This window comes from Aquarana catesbeiana, linkage group LG01 (genome assembly GCF_042186555.1).
Source record: "Aquarana catesbeiana isolate 2022-GZ linkage group LG01, ASM4218655v1, whole genome shotgun sequence".
Taxonomy (NCBI): Eukaryota; Metazoa; Chordata; class Amphibia; order Anura; family Ranidae; genus Aquarana; species Aquarana catesbeiana.
In genome coordinates, this window is record NC_133324.1 from 738,596,088 (window position 1) to 738,609,910 (window position 13,823).

Sequence of the window (13,823 nt, forward strand, 5' to 3'; positions counted from 1 at the left end):
GTGTAGAAGAAATACTTGGCATCACAGCCAAAGAAATGACTGATTGCTACAGACTTGGACATAACGAAGAGATAACAGTATAGCTAACAAGAAATGGCATTCAGAGGCCGCAGGGGTCTCTTGCGCAGAAGCAGTGTTTTGGCCTTTGTCCAAAATGCATTCCCACATTATACGGAGCTTTAGATGTAAACTACACAGGGGCTGCCAGTCCGAATGATGATGTGGGATTGACTAAAAAGTTGCTAGTTTTAGCGTGCTTTCACACTGCTCCATTGAAAAATTGCATGAAAAACGTGTTTTTTTGTATTTGTCTCCGGTGCGTTTTCTGGGTGCCTGACTCCCAGCATGCACCTGCAAAACATGAACACGTGATTCAAAAAACACACCAAAAACACAACCACAGTGCACTTATGGTGCATTATTTATGCGTTTTTCGATTTTTTTGAATGGGGAGCTGTGTTTTTGCTGTGGTTCTAAATAGGCGCACCAAAGATGAACCAGCCTGGATTTTTCAAAAAGTCTGCACCTGCACCTTTTTAGCAAGGTAAAAACACAGCAAAAACACATCAGTGTGATAACAGCCATAGGTGGGGTAGATTATCATTATTATTATTATTATTATACAGGATTTATATAGCGCCAACGGTTACGTAGCGATTTACAACTTGAGGGTAGACAGTGCAAATACAATACACTTTAATACAGTAGGAATCAATCAATCACCTTGCTCCTTAGAGCTTACAATCTAAGATGGATGGATATATAGTCAGCAATTCTAATGCCGCGTACACGCGGTCGGACTTTTCGACTGAACTTGTCTGATGGACGCTGACGGACCAAATCCGGTGGACAATCCGATCGTGTGTGGGCTTCACCGGACCTTCAGCGGACTTTTCCAGTCTAAAATCTGACGGACTTTAGATTTGGAACATGCTTCAAATCTTTACGTCGTAACTCCGCCGGACCCAGAAATCCGCTCGTCTGTATGCTAGTCCGACGGACAAAAACCCACGCTAGGACAGCTATTGGCTACTGGCTATCAACTTCCTTATTTTAGTCCGGTGTACGTCATCACGTACGAATCTGTCAGACTTTGGTGTGATCGTGTGTAGGCAAGTCCGGTCGTTAGAAAGTCCTTTGAAAGTCCGCCAAAAGTCTGTCGAAAGTCTGTCGGACGGGCTGTCGGAGTTTTGTAGCTGAAAAGTCCGACCGTGTGTACGCGGCTTAAGTCAAAAACACAAGTTCTTGGTACTAAGGCTTCATGCGTGCTGCAGTTAAAAATTGTCTGTTTGTCTGCCCCTCCATTTAGCCATGTTCACATAGAGTACTATGTTTCTCACAGCCTCTAGCATTACAAGCTCTAGCATGTATCCTCAGACATAACATGGTCGTTGCCGTAAGCCTATCAACTTGAGGTTTCTTTGTTAATTGTCCCCTCTAGTGGTCAGAAATAGGGCTATAAACCTTTAAAATGTGTCTCCTGCCTAGTTTAGAATACAGTAAATACTTGTTTGCAGAAATATGTTACAAGTGGAATATTACATTTTTTTGCAAATCTATGCAAAAATATCACAAATAAGTTTCCAAGTATACAAATATAGTAGCTTACAAACATATAGAATATACTGAAAATTCTTCTAGGATAACTAAAACCCAAAACAAATGCAATGTAACAATGTAATTGATATGATGGCTGCATTATTATTTATTCAGGCTTAAAACTTTTTCAGCAAGTACAGAAATTAAAGTAAAAACTTGCTAGAAATGCATGGTTTGGTAGCTTACGTTTACAGGCAGGAGCATTTAGAAGCAGAAAAAAAACATCATTTGCGTGTTTAGAGAGGAGCATTTGGGCAGAAAAACACACACATAAACATACATGTTTATGGGCATTCGCACGTTAATGTACTCTACTGGCCCTAATAAATGAATATTCTGTCCAATGGAACTCCTGAATGCACATATAAGCATGCAAACCGGTATAAACCTTGTGAAAAATGTGTCTTTTACTGGATTTTCTAAGCTGCTTCTGTAAGGAGGAAAGGCATCCAAAGGAGCACAGTTTGCATGAAGCCTAAATATTATGAGGAGCTGGAGTATGATACATTTAGAAGGTGCTTCTTTTAAATGTATATTTGAATAATAGATGCAACTCTGCAATATATGCGGTATTTTTATTAATGAAAAAATATAGTATATTCTTGTGTATTTTTGTCTGGTACCCTTTAAATATTGGATACTAAAGCTTGTGCACAATACAATAGAGTTGGGCTACAAAACCTCTTTTCTTTAAATCGGAGTTCCACCCTGAAAACTTTTTTCACATTTTCACAGTCATCGTTTCCCAGGAGTCAGTGGGCAGGACTTGTGTAAAAAAATGGCGTTATTTCCCGAGAGGAAATCACACATTTTAAGGCGGATCTATCCATCTATGTTGCCATAAAAACGGGGCGGGACCTTTCTCTGTCGCCGCCAGCGTGCACCTCTCGATCGGTTATCCGGGAAGAGGTTCCATATGCCCACACTTATCATGGCAATGGCCAAAAGAGGTTCAGCTAAATTGTAAGATTAAAAAAAATATATGATTACTATCCACTAGCATATACATATATAGTTTATGTGTGTAATTAATGCAGTGTGAGTGGATGCCTGGAAAAAAAATAAAACATTTCAGTGGCCGGAACTCCGCTTTAACATCCTCATTGTGACCTGTCAGTCAAGAAATGTTAGAGCCAACTGATAACTTTGCATACCAGACTGGAATGTCCTTGTAATCACTCTATTAAAATTTTGTGGTCACAGGAGTAGGCAACCACGGTGCCCCAGTTGCGGTGAAACTATAGATCCCATGAGGCTATTCAAGACCAACAGCCTCAGGCATGACTCCCAAATGCCTGATGGGATTTGTAGTTTCACCACAGCTGGAGTGCCGAGGTTGCCTACATCTGGTCCAGAGTTTTAAATACTGCAGAAAGAACTTGGAGAATAAAGGGTAGAACATTCACCATTGTGTCTTGCAATTAATGTTATTGATTACATAGAGAAGTGCCATTTTGGTATTGGATCATTCCCAAATGCTGACTTACAGTTTTCAGAAAGTAAGTTTTTTTGGCTGGATAGCAGATGTAGTTTTAAATTAGTTTCAATAAGAAGGGTAAGTTAGAAAATATCTTTAGTTAGTTAGCGCTCATTTACACTTGCTTTGGCTTCAATGCACATTAAAGCTCCTACTGCTTCAACAAGCTTTTATGATGTGTTTTTGATGCTTCAGGGGTGCTTCGATGAGGCTTTGTGATGCTTCAATGAGGCTTTGTGGTGCTTCAATGAGGCTTTGTGGTGCTTCAATGAGGCTTTGTGGTGCTTCAATGAGGCTTGGTGGTGCTTCGATGAGGCTTTGGTAGTGCTTTGATGAGGCTTCGTGGTGCTTCAATGAGGCTTCGTGGTGCTTCAATGAGGCTTCGTGGTGCTTCAATGAGGCTTCGTGCTGCTTCAATGAGGCTTGGTGGTGCTTCAATGAGGCTTCGGTGGTGCTTCAATGAGGCTTCGGTGATGCTCTTTTGAAGCTTTGTTAAAGCTTGGCAGATGTCCTGTGTGTTGATATCTCACACCTGCAATTTCTCCAAAACAAAGCGAAGCTAAAGCTGAATTAAAGCCTCTCAAAAGCCGCAGGTGCTTCAAGTGAGCTTCAAACGAGCTTTGTCATAGAGTTCTATGGAGGTTTTAAAGACGCTTTGAAGCACCACTAAGGCTCCTTTTACATTGAGGCGCTTTGCAGGTGCTAAAAATAGCACCTGCAAAGCGCCCTGAAAGAGCCGCTCAATACATTCCAATGTGAAAGCCCCGAGGGCTTTCACACTGGAGCAGTGCACTTGAATGGCGGTCTAAAAAGTCCTGCAAGCCACATCTTTGGAGTGCTGTAGGAGCGGTGTATTTACCGCTCCTAAAGTGCCCCTTCCTATTAAAAACAATGGGAGAGCGCTCCAAACCCGCCTGCAAAGTGCCGCTGTAGCGGCGCTTTGCGGGCGATTTTAACCCTTTTTCGGCCGCTAGTGGGGGGTCTAAACCGCCCCGCTAGCGCCGCTAAAACGAAGTAAAGTGTACCGCCAGCACCAGCACGCCTCAGTGTGAAAGTAGCCTTAAGCTACATGGGGTATGATTTTTTAAGCAAAGCCAAAGCAAAGCAAACACAAGGTGTAAACAGGACTGTAAGCTAACCATTTTATTTAGTGACATGAGCTTTGACTGGCGTTAAGAGAGCTTTAATAAAGTGTGTCCGAAGCCTTGTTTTGAAACGAGTGTAAACTAGCCCTAACTGCTTCAGAACGTAGTGTAGGATGGGTTTGACAGTTACCTCTATCAGTGTTTCTGCAAATAGCTCTAACTGCAGTGAGCCCTGTTATGTTGTAGAAGACGGGAGAAATCAGCTCAGTGCACTACATGGGTTCCAATGGCATGGTTCACACCAGTGCAGTACGTTCCAGTGCAGTCAAAAGAATTAGAACATGCTGGATTTTTTCTGCACTGAACTGTACTGGAACATAGCAAAATGCATAAAAAATGCATTAGAATGCATCACAGCAAAAAGCAAAAAACCTTGAAACAAAAAAAAAAACACACTGGAACGCACTGAAAACGCATCAAAAATGTGCATGCAGAAACACATCCAAACTGAGTTTTTGTGGTGTGAACTCTAAGCAAAAACGCATCTGAGACGCATCCAGGGTGCGCTTTTGTGGTGTAAACCAAACATTAAGGCATACCTCCAAACTTTCTGAGATGAGAAAGAGAGGCAACTTTCAGCACAAAGTATATAGGTAAAAGACAGGAACAATTAACATGCAAAAAATGATTGATTAAGTGCCTTTTTTGCCACCACTCTTCTTTTATGCTGGGTTTTCAAAATATAACAAATGCAAGGATTTTGAGGTTAGATGAAAGGTTTATTGTTATACAACAATTTTGGTAGGTAAAGGGGTTGTAAACCCTCCTTTTTTTTTTTTTTTGTGTTTAAATAACAAACATGTCATACTTACCTCCACTGTGCAGTTCGTTTTGCACAGTGTGACCCTGATTCCCGACTTCTGGGGTCCCCCCGTGGTGCTGGTAGCTCCTCCCCGCATCGAGTGTCCACATTGGAGAAGGCTCTCCTAAGGTGGACACCCTTGTGGGCACACTCCCAAGTCCTGCATCTGTGTACATTCGCATAGAATGCAGGACTCGGCCCCGCCCCCGGCGTCATTTGATTTGATTGACAGCAGCGGGAGCCAATGGCTGTGCTGCTATCAATCTATCCAATCAAGACACGAGACAACGGGCAGAGAGGAAGAGCGCATCTCCGCTGAGGGAACTAACAGGCTCAGGTGAGTAAAACGGGGGGGCTGGGGGGCCGGTCAGTGTGAGAAGTTTTTCATCTTAATGCATAGGATGTTCACATCCAACATTTCCCAATGGAAAATCCGACCGTGTGTACGCGGCATAAGAGTTTCAGTTTAATGACTGGAGGTCACTTTGTTTTATTATAGCTACATTGTTTTATCTTTTCAGGTGGCGCATCCACTTATACGGGCTCAGCTAGTGGACTATATTTACAATGGCTTCCTTTTGCCAGTGATGGCTCCTGCATTACACAAGGTTAGTGAATTTGCATAAAATATTTATCTTAATGTAAAGATCTCAATCTGCAATAATGAACACTTCTGAAGGTTATTGGTGCAGAGAAGACCTGCAATGCCCAATCCTTGTCTGAATGTCACAAGTAGTTCACTATGTACAGATCCCCTAAACCACTGGGGATCAATAAACACGAGAAAAGGGGTTGGATATTCTCATGAAAGATTTTTTCATAAACATGCAAGCTTGGACTGTCCTAGTATGTGTGGCCATAGCTATAGAGGAAGCAGGAGAAAGAAGAGGAAGGTATCTCCTTTGACTGAATAACCCAAGATGGGTACTTCCTATTTCACCAAGATCAGTAAATTGGGAATATCAGTGGACATGGGTATAATTTCATGTATATTGGTGCCTTGGCTCATGACTCTTGGCAGGCTCTCTTCATCAGCTGTAACATACAGACAGATTTAAATGTTTTGAACACAAGATAAGCGAGCAATTCGAGAATGTAAACGCTAAAATGTTCTGTAATCCGCTAGGACTCCTTCTTAAATGACAGAAAGTGAAGTACCTTTGTTCTCCTAGAGACTCCAGAAGTGTGATCAAGCGATTCATTTAGTGACTATTAAGAGTGTTCTCTATGATGCGGAAATAATTGACCTCGTCAGCAGCAATAATGCTAATACTATGGCTCAGAGGACTGTGTTGCCTAATGCAGTTAACCCATGGCCTGTTTTTGAAATAGAGATCCATTGTTGCTTTTGCATTTTTGCAATGCATGAATTCAAAATCTTTAAAGACGGATTCTTTCTTGACACACATTTTCACAAAATGTCTGACATTTTCTTTCCATGTGCAACTGAACAGAAGCTGATATTTGCAATTTTTCAAATGATCTATAAGTAATTCTGTAAGATGCATGTGATATGTAAGATTTAGCCTAAAAGTGCAGACGTTTGCATGCTTTCTGGATAGATTACTATTAAATTCTACAGACTGTTACTTAATCGCATGCCAACCAGTGACGTACCAATACATTGCTGGATTAGAAGGATGATATCTCAGTCATCGCTGCAGCAATGATCGAGTTATAATTTTTTAGGTCCGGTGATTCCCTTCCATGAAAAAGTAATCCTAGTGGCTAAGAAGCTGCTGGATTACTTTTACAGTTAGTGGAAGGGGACCCTCCCACCTGGGATTAAAAGTAGCATTTTGGTCTTTGCAGATGACACCAAGCTATGCAGTGAAATAACATCCTTAACCGGTTCCCGACCAGGCTTGCATAGATTTACTACGGCACAATGGCAATGCTGCGCGAAACCCTGTACATGGTTTCCTTTAAGAACCGTCAGAGGGCGCGTGCGCACCCACTGCATGGAGGTAGACCCGATGCATGTGGCCGGAGAGCACCATCGCCACCGGCCACGCGCGATCGCATGCACGAGAACCAGCTTTCTGTCAGGGGAGAGGAGACTAAGTAGGAACAACGGTATGTCTCCTCCCCCAGTCAGTCACATTCCCATACAGTTAGAAACACTAACTAGGGAGCACATTTAACCCCTTGATCACCCCCTAGTGATAACCCCTTCCCTACCAGTGACATTTACACAGTAATCAGTGCATATTTATAGCACTGATCGCTGTATACATGTCAGTGGTCCCAAAAATGTGTCAGAAGTATCCGATCTGTCCGTCACAATGTCGCAGTCACTGCCATTACTAGAAAAAAATGCCATAAAAATGCCATAAATCTTTCCCATAGTTTGTAGACGCTATAACTTTTGAGCAAACCAATCAATATATGCTTATTGCGATTTTTTTTTTTTACCAAAAATATGTAGAAGAATATATATTGGCCTAAACTGATGAAGAAATTTGTTTTTTTTTTTTTTAAATTTGGGGAGCTCAGTAGATTGTTTTAACCACTTGCCGCCCGCCATATAGCAGAATGACGTCGGCAAAGTGGTTTCAATATCCTGACTGGACGTCATATGACGTCCTCAGGATATTGAGCCGCTGCGCGCCCCCGGGGGCGCGCATCGCGGCGATCGTTGTTGCGGGGTGTCAGTCTGACACCCCGCAACACCGATCTAGGTAAAGAGTCTCTGACGGAGACTCTTTACCACGTGATCAGCCGTGTCCAATCACGGCTGATCACAATGTAAATAGGAAGAGACGGTGATCGGCTTTTCCTCACTCGCGTCTGACAGACGCGAGTAGAGGAGAGCCGATCGGCTGCTCTCCTGACAGGGGGGGTCTGTGCTAATTGTTTATCAGCACAGCCCCCCTCGGATCCTACCCAGGACCACCAGGGAAGCCGCCCAGGACCACCAGGGAAACCAGCCACACTGGACCACCAGGTATGCCCCCTAGACCCCCAGGGAAATACTGATCTGTGCAAAGGCAGCTGCCAATCAATGCCCAGGCAGCTGCCAATCAGTGCCCACTCCCATGCCTACCACTGCCAGTGCCACCAGGGATGCCCATCAGTGCCGTGTATCAGTGCCCATCGGTGCCACGTATCAGTGCCCATCAGTGCCACGTATCAGTGCCCATCAGTGCTGCCTATCAGTGCCCAGCAGTGCCACCCATAAGAACCCATCTGTGCAGCCTTTCAGTGCCCATCAGTGCCCACCAGTGCCACCCAGTGCCACCCATAAGTGCCCATCAGTGCCGCCTATCAATGCCCATCAGTGCTGCATATCAGTGCCACCCATCAGTGCCCATCAGTGCCGCATATCAGTGCCCATCGTCAGTGCCCGTCAGTGCCCGCTCATTGGTGCCACCTCATCGATGCCGCCTTATCAGTGCCCGTCAGTGCCGCCTTATCAGTGCCCATCAGTGAAGGAGAAAACTTACTTATTTACAAAATTTTTAAACAAAAACAAAAGCAAAACTTTTTTTTTTTTCAGAATTTTCGGTCTTTTTTTATCCGTTTCGCAAAAAATAAAAACCGCAGAGGTGATCAAATACCACCAAAAGAAAGCTCTATTTGTGGGAACAAAATGATAAAAATTTAGTTTGGGTTCAGTGTTGGATGACCGCGCAATTGTCATTCAAACTGCGACAGCATTGAAAGCTGAAAATTGGTCTGGGCAGGAAGGTGTCTAAGTGCCCTGTATTGAAGTGGTTAAAAAAAGGCCTTGTTTATTATTTCCTAAATGCACATAATATAACTGAATACTAATATTTATAGGTATAGTTGATCCAGGGAATATTGCCTTTTGGGGGATCAAAATAATTTTCTCCCCCCACTGGAGCAATTGGATTCATGTGTATATGGAGGTTTTCTGTTGTGTGTTGGTTTTCTTTCTTTTTTCTTTTTTCTCTGTAGGTTGAACTGGATGGACTGGTGTCTTGTCAACTAGATTAACTATAACTATGAAATACCAACTATGACATGATCAAACCAATTTTGGCTTGTTTAGATCTTTGGAAGGCAGAGATGAGATCTGGGGGCTAATAGACTCCAGATGTCTCAGTAAAGAGTACCTGTTGCTGCTCATGCTATTACAAGGGATGTTGTTCATCCCTTGTGATCGCAATAAAGTTGATAAAAAATAAATAAAAAGACAATTTAAAAATATTTTTTTTGTTAAAATAAGAAAAATAATAAAATATATATTCTTTTAAAGCGCCCCTGTCCCCCTGTGCTTTGCGCAATCGCATACGTAGACTGCGCACGCATATGTAAATGGTGTTCGCATCACACATGTGAGGTATCTCCACAAATGTTATAGTGAGAGCAATAATTCTAGCACTGGACCTAATGTACCTGTATAACTCCAAAATGGTAACCTGTAAAGGCTTTTAAGGCGTCACCTTTGGAGATTTTTTAGGTACCACAGTTTGGCACCATTCCATGAGCATGCACAATCTTAAAGTGTGACACATTGTGTACCTTTTTACTCGGCATAACATCATCTTTTTATATTTTACCAAACAATTGGGTATTATTTTGCATTTTTGTGCATTACAATTTATCAAAATTTCCCCAAAAATTGTGTTTAAAAAACGCTGCGCAAATACTGTGCCAAATAAAAAATTGCAACAGCCTCCATTTTATTCTCTAAGGCCTCTGCTTAAAAAACATATAATGTTTGGGGGTTCTAAGTAATTTTCTAGCAAAAAAAAGCAGATTTTTACACTTTTGTGACAAGTGTCAAGATAGGCCTGGCCTATTTTAAAGTTCAGTTTTGGCCAAAACTATTCATTTTGTTTTAGATAGAACAAGTTTTTATTCTCTCTGTTGAGGAGAGTTCCCCTTAAATTCAGTCAGTACAGGAAGTGATGGGGAATCTCTCAAATGGGGACAAAGTTACAAGCCAAAAATGGAAAATTGTTATCAAATACTTACTGTAATTTTCCTTTCCTGACGTATCTCTGACAGCATACACATGCGTAAGCCTCTGCCACCAAACTCCCATAGAACCCCATACCATTTTCCACTTCATGGCAGCATACACATGGGGAATATCTAGTTAAACAAAACTGGGTGGGTCTCTAGAAAGAAATATTTACATAGTTTTCAACACTCTCTTGCCAAACTCTACTGTAGTCAGAGAAATAGGCTCAATACAATAATACAACAATAATCAGAAATGATCATGTTGCTGCTTTACTGATATTCTCGGGCAAAATTTTTGTAGAATATGCTCAGGAAGTGGCAGCACTGCTTGTAGAATGCCCTGCCATCTCAGGTAGCGAAATAGAACTTTCTCAGCTTGGTATTAAGAAGAAAAGTAAACAGATTCACCTTCAGATGAAACCAAATTTTACTATCCAATGAAAACCTCCGGATCTAAAACCTGGTACACACGGTAAGTTTTTTTTCATACATCCCAGGAGGCTGAACAAAAAAAGACAGGGCAGTTTATGAGGAGATATGTGTACTAACTATTTGATGTAAGTACAGTGATCTCCCCGCTGCGCTATTGTGTTCTGACAGGGGGACTATCCCCCCAAAACACACGGGTCAGCACTCGCAGCCATTGGTTGAGAGAGCTGATCGGATGCCGATCAGCTGCTGGTTTTCCAACGTGCATGTTCAACAGAAACAGGTCATGAGATTGGCTTCTGTCAAACAAGGACCTGTACACACAAGCTGGGATCTACTATACTGGCTGATTTCGGCCTGTGTGTACGGGACTTAACAATTATTCATTGTTGTTTATCACTGGCCTGGAAAGGTGTTCTGCCTATGTCCAAATGACTATAACACCACAAACCACTACTAGGTGTGATGCGCTGCTTGGTTTAATTCATAATCTAGAAATAAAATAAATGATATCCCCACGCCAAATAATTCTTAATCTACTTGCTGACATACTGACCGACATTGGCATTGGCAGTACAGTTGGGTTTACTTACCAGTGTTCATACAGGTGAAAACTGCCATGGATTTACCTATGGCACAGGTAAGGGGGTTTCTTCATCCCGATTCTCTGGTCCTATATAGTGATGACAAAAAGAGAATGGAGCTAGCTGGGTGGAATGTCAATTTATTGATATGTGGTCCTATGGGAGTTCAGGGTGGAAGCTCACCAAAGTGAATTCTGCTGTGAGATAGCCAGGAATGTCCCTGATGAAGGGACCCCAAGCTTCCTGAAACGCGTCAGGCTGAATGTCTACAATTACCACTCTTTAATGATATAGTCTTTGTATACCTGTTATTGTTTTTAATCTACCTTATTTTCGGTGGTGTCTGCACCTGAATAATTTTATATTTTCTCCTATATATTTAATTTTTGCTTAGACCCCCTCTTTCTTGTTGCCTGAAAAGTCCTATCATTTATCTGGGGGACATTTGCCCCTTTATATATTGCATTTGGGATTGGCAACCTATAGCACCCCCCCTTTTTTTCAGTAGATCTCTTTAATCGTCAAGCGCCTGAAAAGCGCCTCAGTGTGAAAGGGGTCTTAGTGTTTTTAATCTTGTGCAATAAATACTGTTTTAATACTACACTTTAGGCCCCTTTCACACTGAGGCGATAGTAAACTGCCAGTAAAACATTTGAGCACTTTTGAAGAGCTTTTCAGGCGCTTTTGAAGCGCTTTTCATTCATTTCAATGGAGAGGGGTGTTTTTTCACCACCCTGCCAGCGCACTGCCCTAATGTGAAAACATTTATTGATTTTAATGAAAATAGGTTTTCGTGAGCTTTTCAGGTGCTTTTTTTTAGTGTGAAAGTGCCTGAAAAGCGCCTCAGTGTGAAAGGGGTCTTAGAGGCGCCCCCCCCCCCCCCGTTTCTTTTATATGTTTTGCAGAGTTGCTGGACACACTCTGAGGGTGGATACCTCACTATAAATCACCCGCTTACCGTGGTTCAACTTTGTTTTTACCTAAGGCCCCTTTCACACTGGGGTGGTAGGGGGCGTCAGCGGTAAAACAGTGCTATATTTAGCGCTGTTTTACCGTGGTATTCGGCCGCTAGCGGTGCGGTTTTAACCCCCCCGCTGGTGGCCGAAAAAGGGTTAAAACCCCTCTTATAGCGCGGCTATAGCCACGGTATTACCGCGGTATAGCCGCGCTGTCCCATTGATTTCAATGGGCAGGAGCGGTTTAGGAGCGGTGAATACAGCACTCCTTCACTGCTCCAAAGAAGCGGCTGACAGGAGATTTTTTCTTCTCCTGCCAGCGCACCGCTTCAGTGTGAAAGCCCTCGGGCTTTCACACTGAACAAACAGCGGAGGCTGTTTAGGGGCGGTTTGCAGGCGCTATTTTTAGCGCAATAACCCCTGCAAACCGCCCCAGTGTGAAAGGGGTCTTAAGGCTGACTAATCAAATGTACATTATTACAAACTAAGGGCATTGCCTCCTGGAGCGCCAGATACCCAATTTACCTTCTCTTTTATATTGATATCCATATCCTGGGCTATATATGCTCAAAGATTTTATACACACAAAATACCAACATAATGAGACGTTTAAAAGGTCTAGAGCAGAACATTTTAATTATATAGTCAAACTTGTGAACAATAAACTTATAGTAACAGCCTCAGTCTTAATTGGCAATTTGACCCATCATGATAAATGAATATTTAATTTCTCATTAAGACATGCTAAAGATTGTGGATTTTTTTTCCAAAAGGCTATATAGTCTTGCCTCTTCATCTACTTTTCATTGCTGTTATTTGTCTCTGGTCAGCAGCCATGATGTGCTGTGTTGATGCCTTTCCTGATTCCAGTGGGACACATTGTGGTGTCTTATTGAGCTGTTGCTGTGATAAAATGTGAAGTCACTATTCTAAATGTATACCTCAGTGGTGTTGTTTATGTTTTACTAATCAAATTCCCAGTACAATGGATGTTGCTTGCACACAGTCAATAATATGCTTGTTTGGCAGGAACTACAAAGGCATAATAAAGGATATTCTATTACAATTCTGCAGGAAACTAAAATAGTTTGGCAATTAAATATTGTCACATTCCTGTTTATGCTTCCAAAGAACTTTCTTCATAAAATGATATTGGTTTTTGATTTGTTAGAGCTTAACTACATGATGCTCAAATATTAATATGTTCTCATAAGTGTTTACAGTTTACCTTCATATTACTCAAAAATGTTCTCTGAAATCTGACATTTTAATTGTTCTGTCCTCCAGGAATAATAGGCAGTTTTTGGAACACTGAATAGGCTTATTCAGTAAGGTAGTGTCAAAGGGTATAGTGATATGAAAGGTACTGTAAGCCTTAACTACCAATCAGATTTCAGATTACTGTAGCCAGACCAGTTAGATATGATGTGATTTGTTGTCATGGGTTGTTGTACATCAGTTTTGCAATTTGCATAGGATTTTCTGACGCCAGTCCAGATATTTACACCTATCAATACCACAACAGTGTTGTGGTAATTAACCAGTTCAATACCGGGCATTTTCACCCCCTTCCTTCCCAGACCAATTTTTAGTTTTCAGCGCTGTCGCACTTTAAACGACAATTGCGCGGTCGTGCGACGTTGTACCCAAACAAAATTGACGTCCTTTTTTTCCCACAAATAGAGCTTTCTTTTGGTGGTATTTGATCACCTCTGCGGTTTTTATTTTTTGCGCTATAAACAAAAGAAGAGCGACAATTTTGAAAAAAACACAATATTTTTTACTTTTTGCTATAATAAATATCCCAATTTAAAAAAAAAAACAAATTTTTTCCTCAGTTTCGGCCGATACGTATTCTTCTACATATTTTTGATAAAAAAAAAATCGCAATAAGCG

General features: G+C 41.8%; 1 protein-coding gene across 4 annotated transcripts in view; it reads left to right on the top strand.

Annotated features, from left to right (window-relative positions):
* The window catches only part of FHIP1A (FHF complex subunit HOOK interacting protein 1A), a 354,581-nt gene that overhangs the window by 249,551 nt on the left and 91,207 nt on the right, over nt 1-13,823 (top strand). For all 4 annotated transcript variants that reach the window (XM_073604989.1, XM_073604973.1, XM_073604997.1 and 1 more), the window contains one exon: nt 5,545-5,631. In XM_073604989.1, the coding sequence (XP_073461090.1) occupies nt 5,545-5,631 (87 nt within the window). The remainder of the gene's footprint in view (nt 1-5,544; nt 5,632-13,823) is intronic.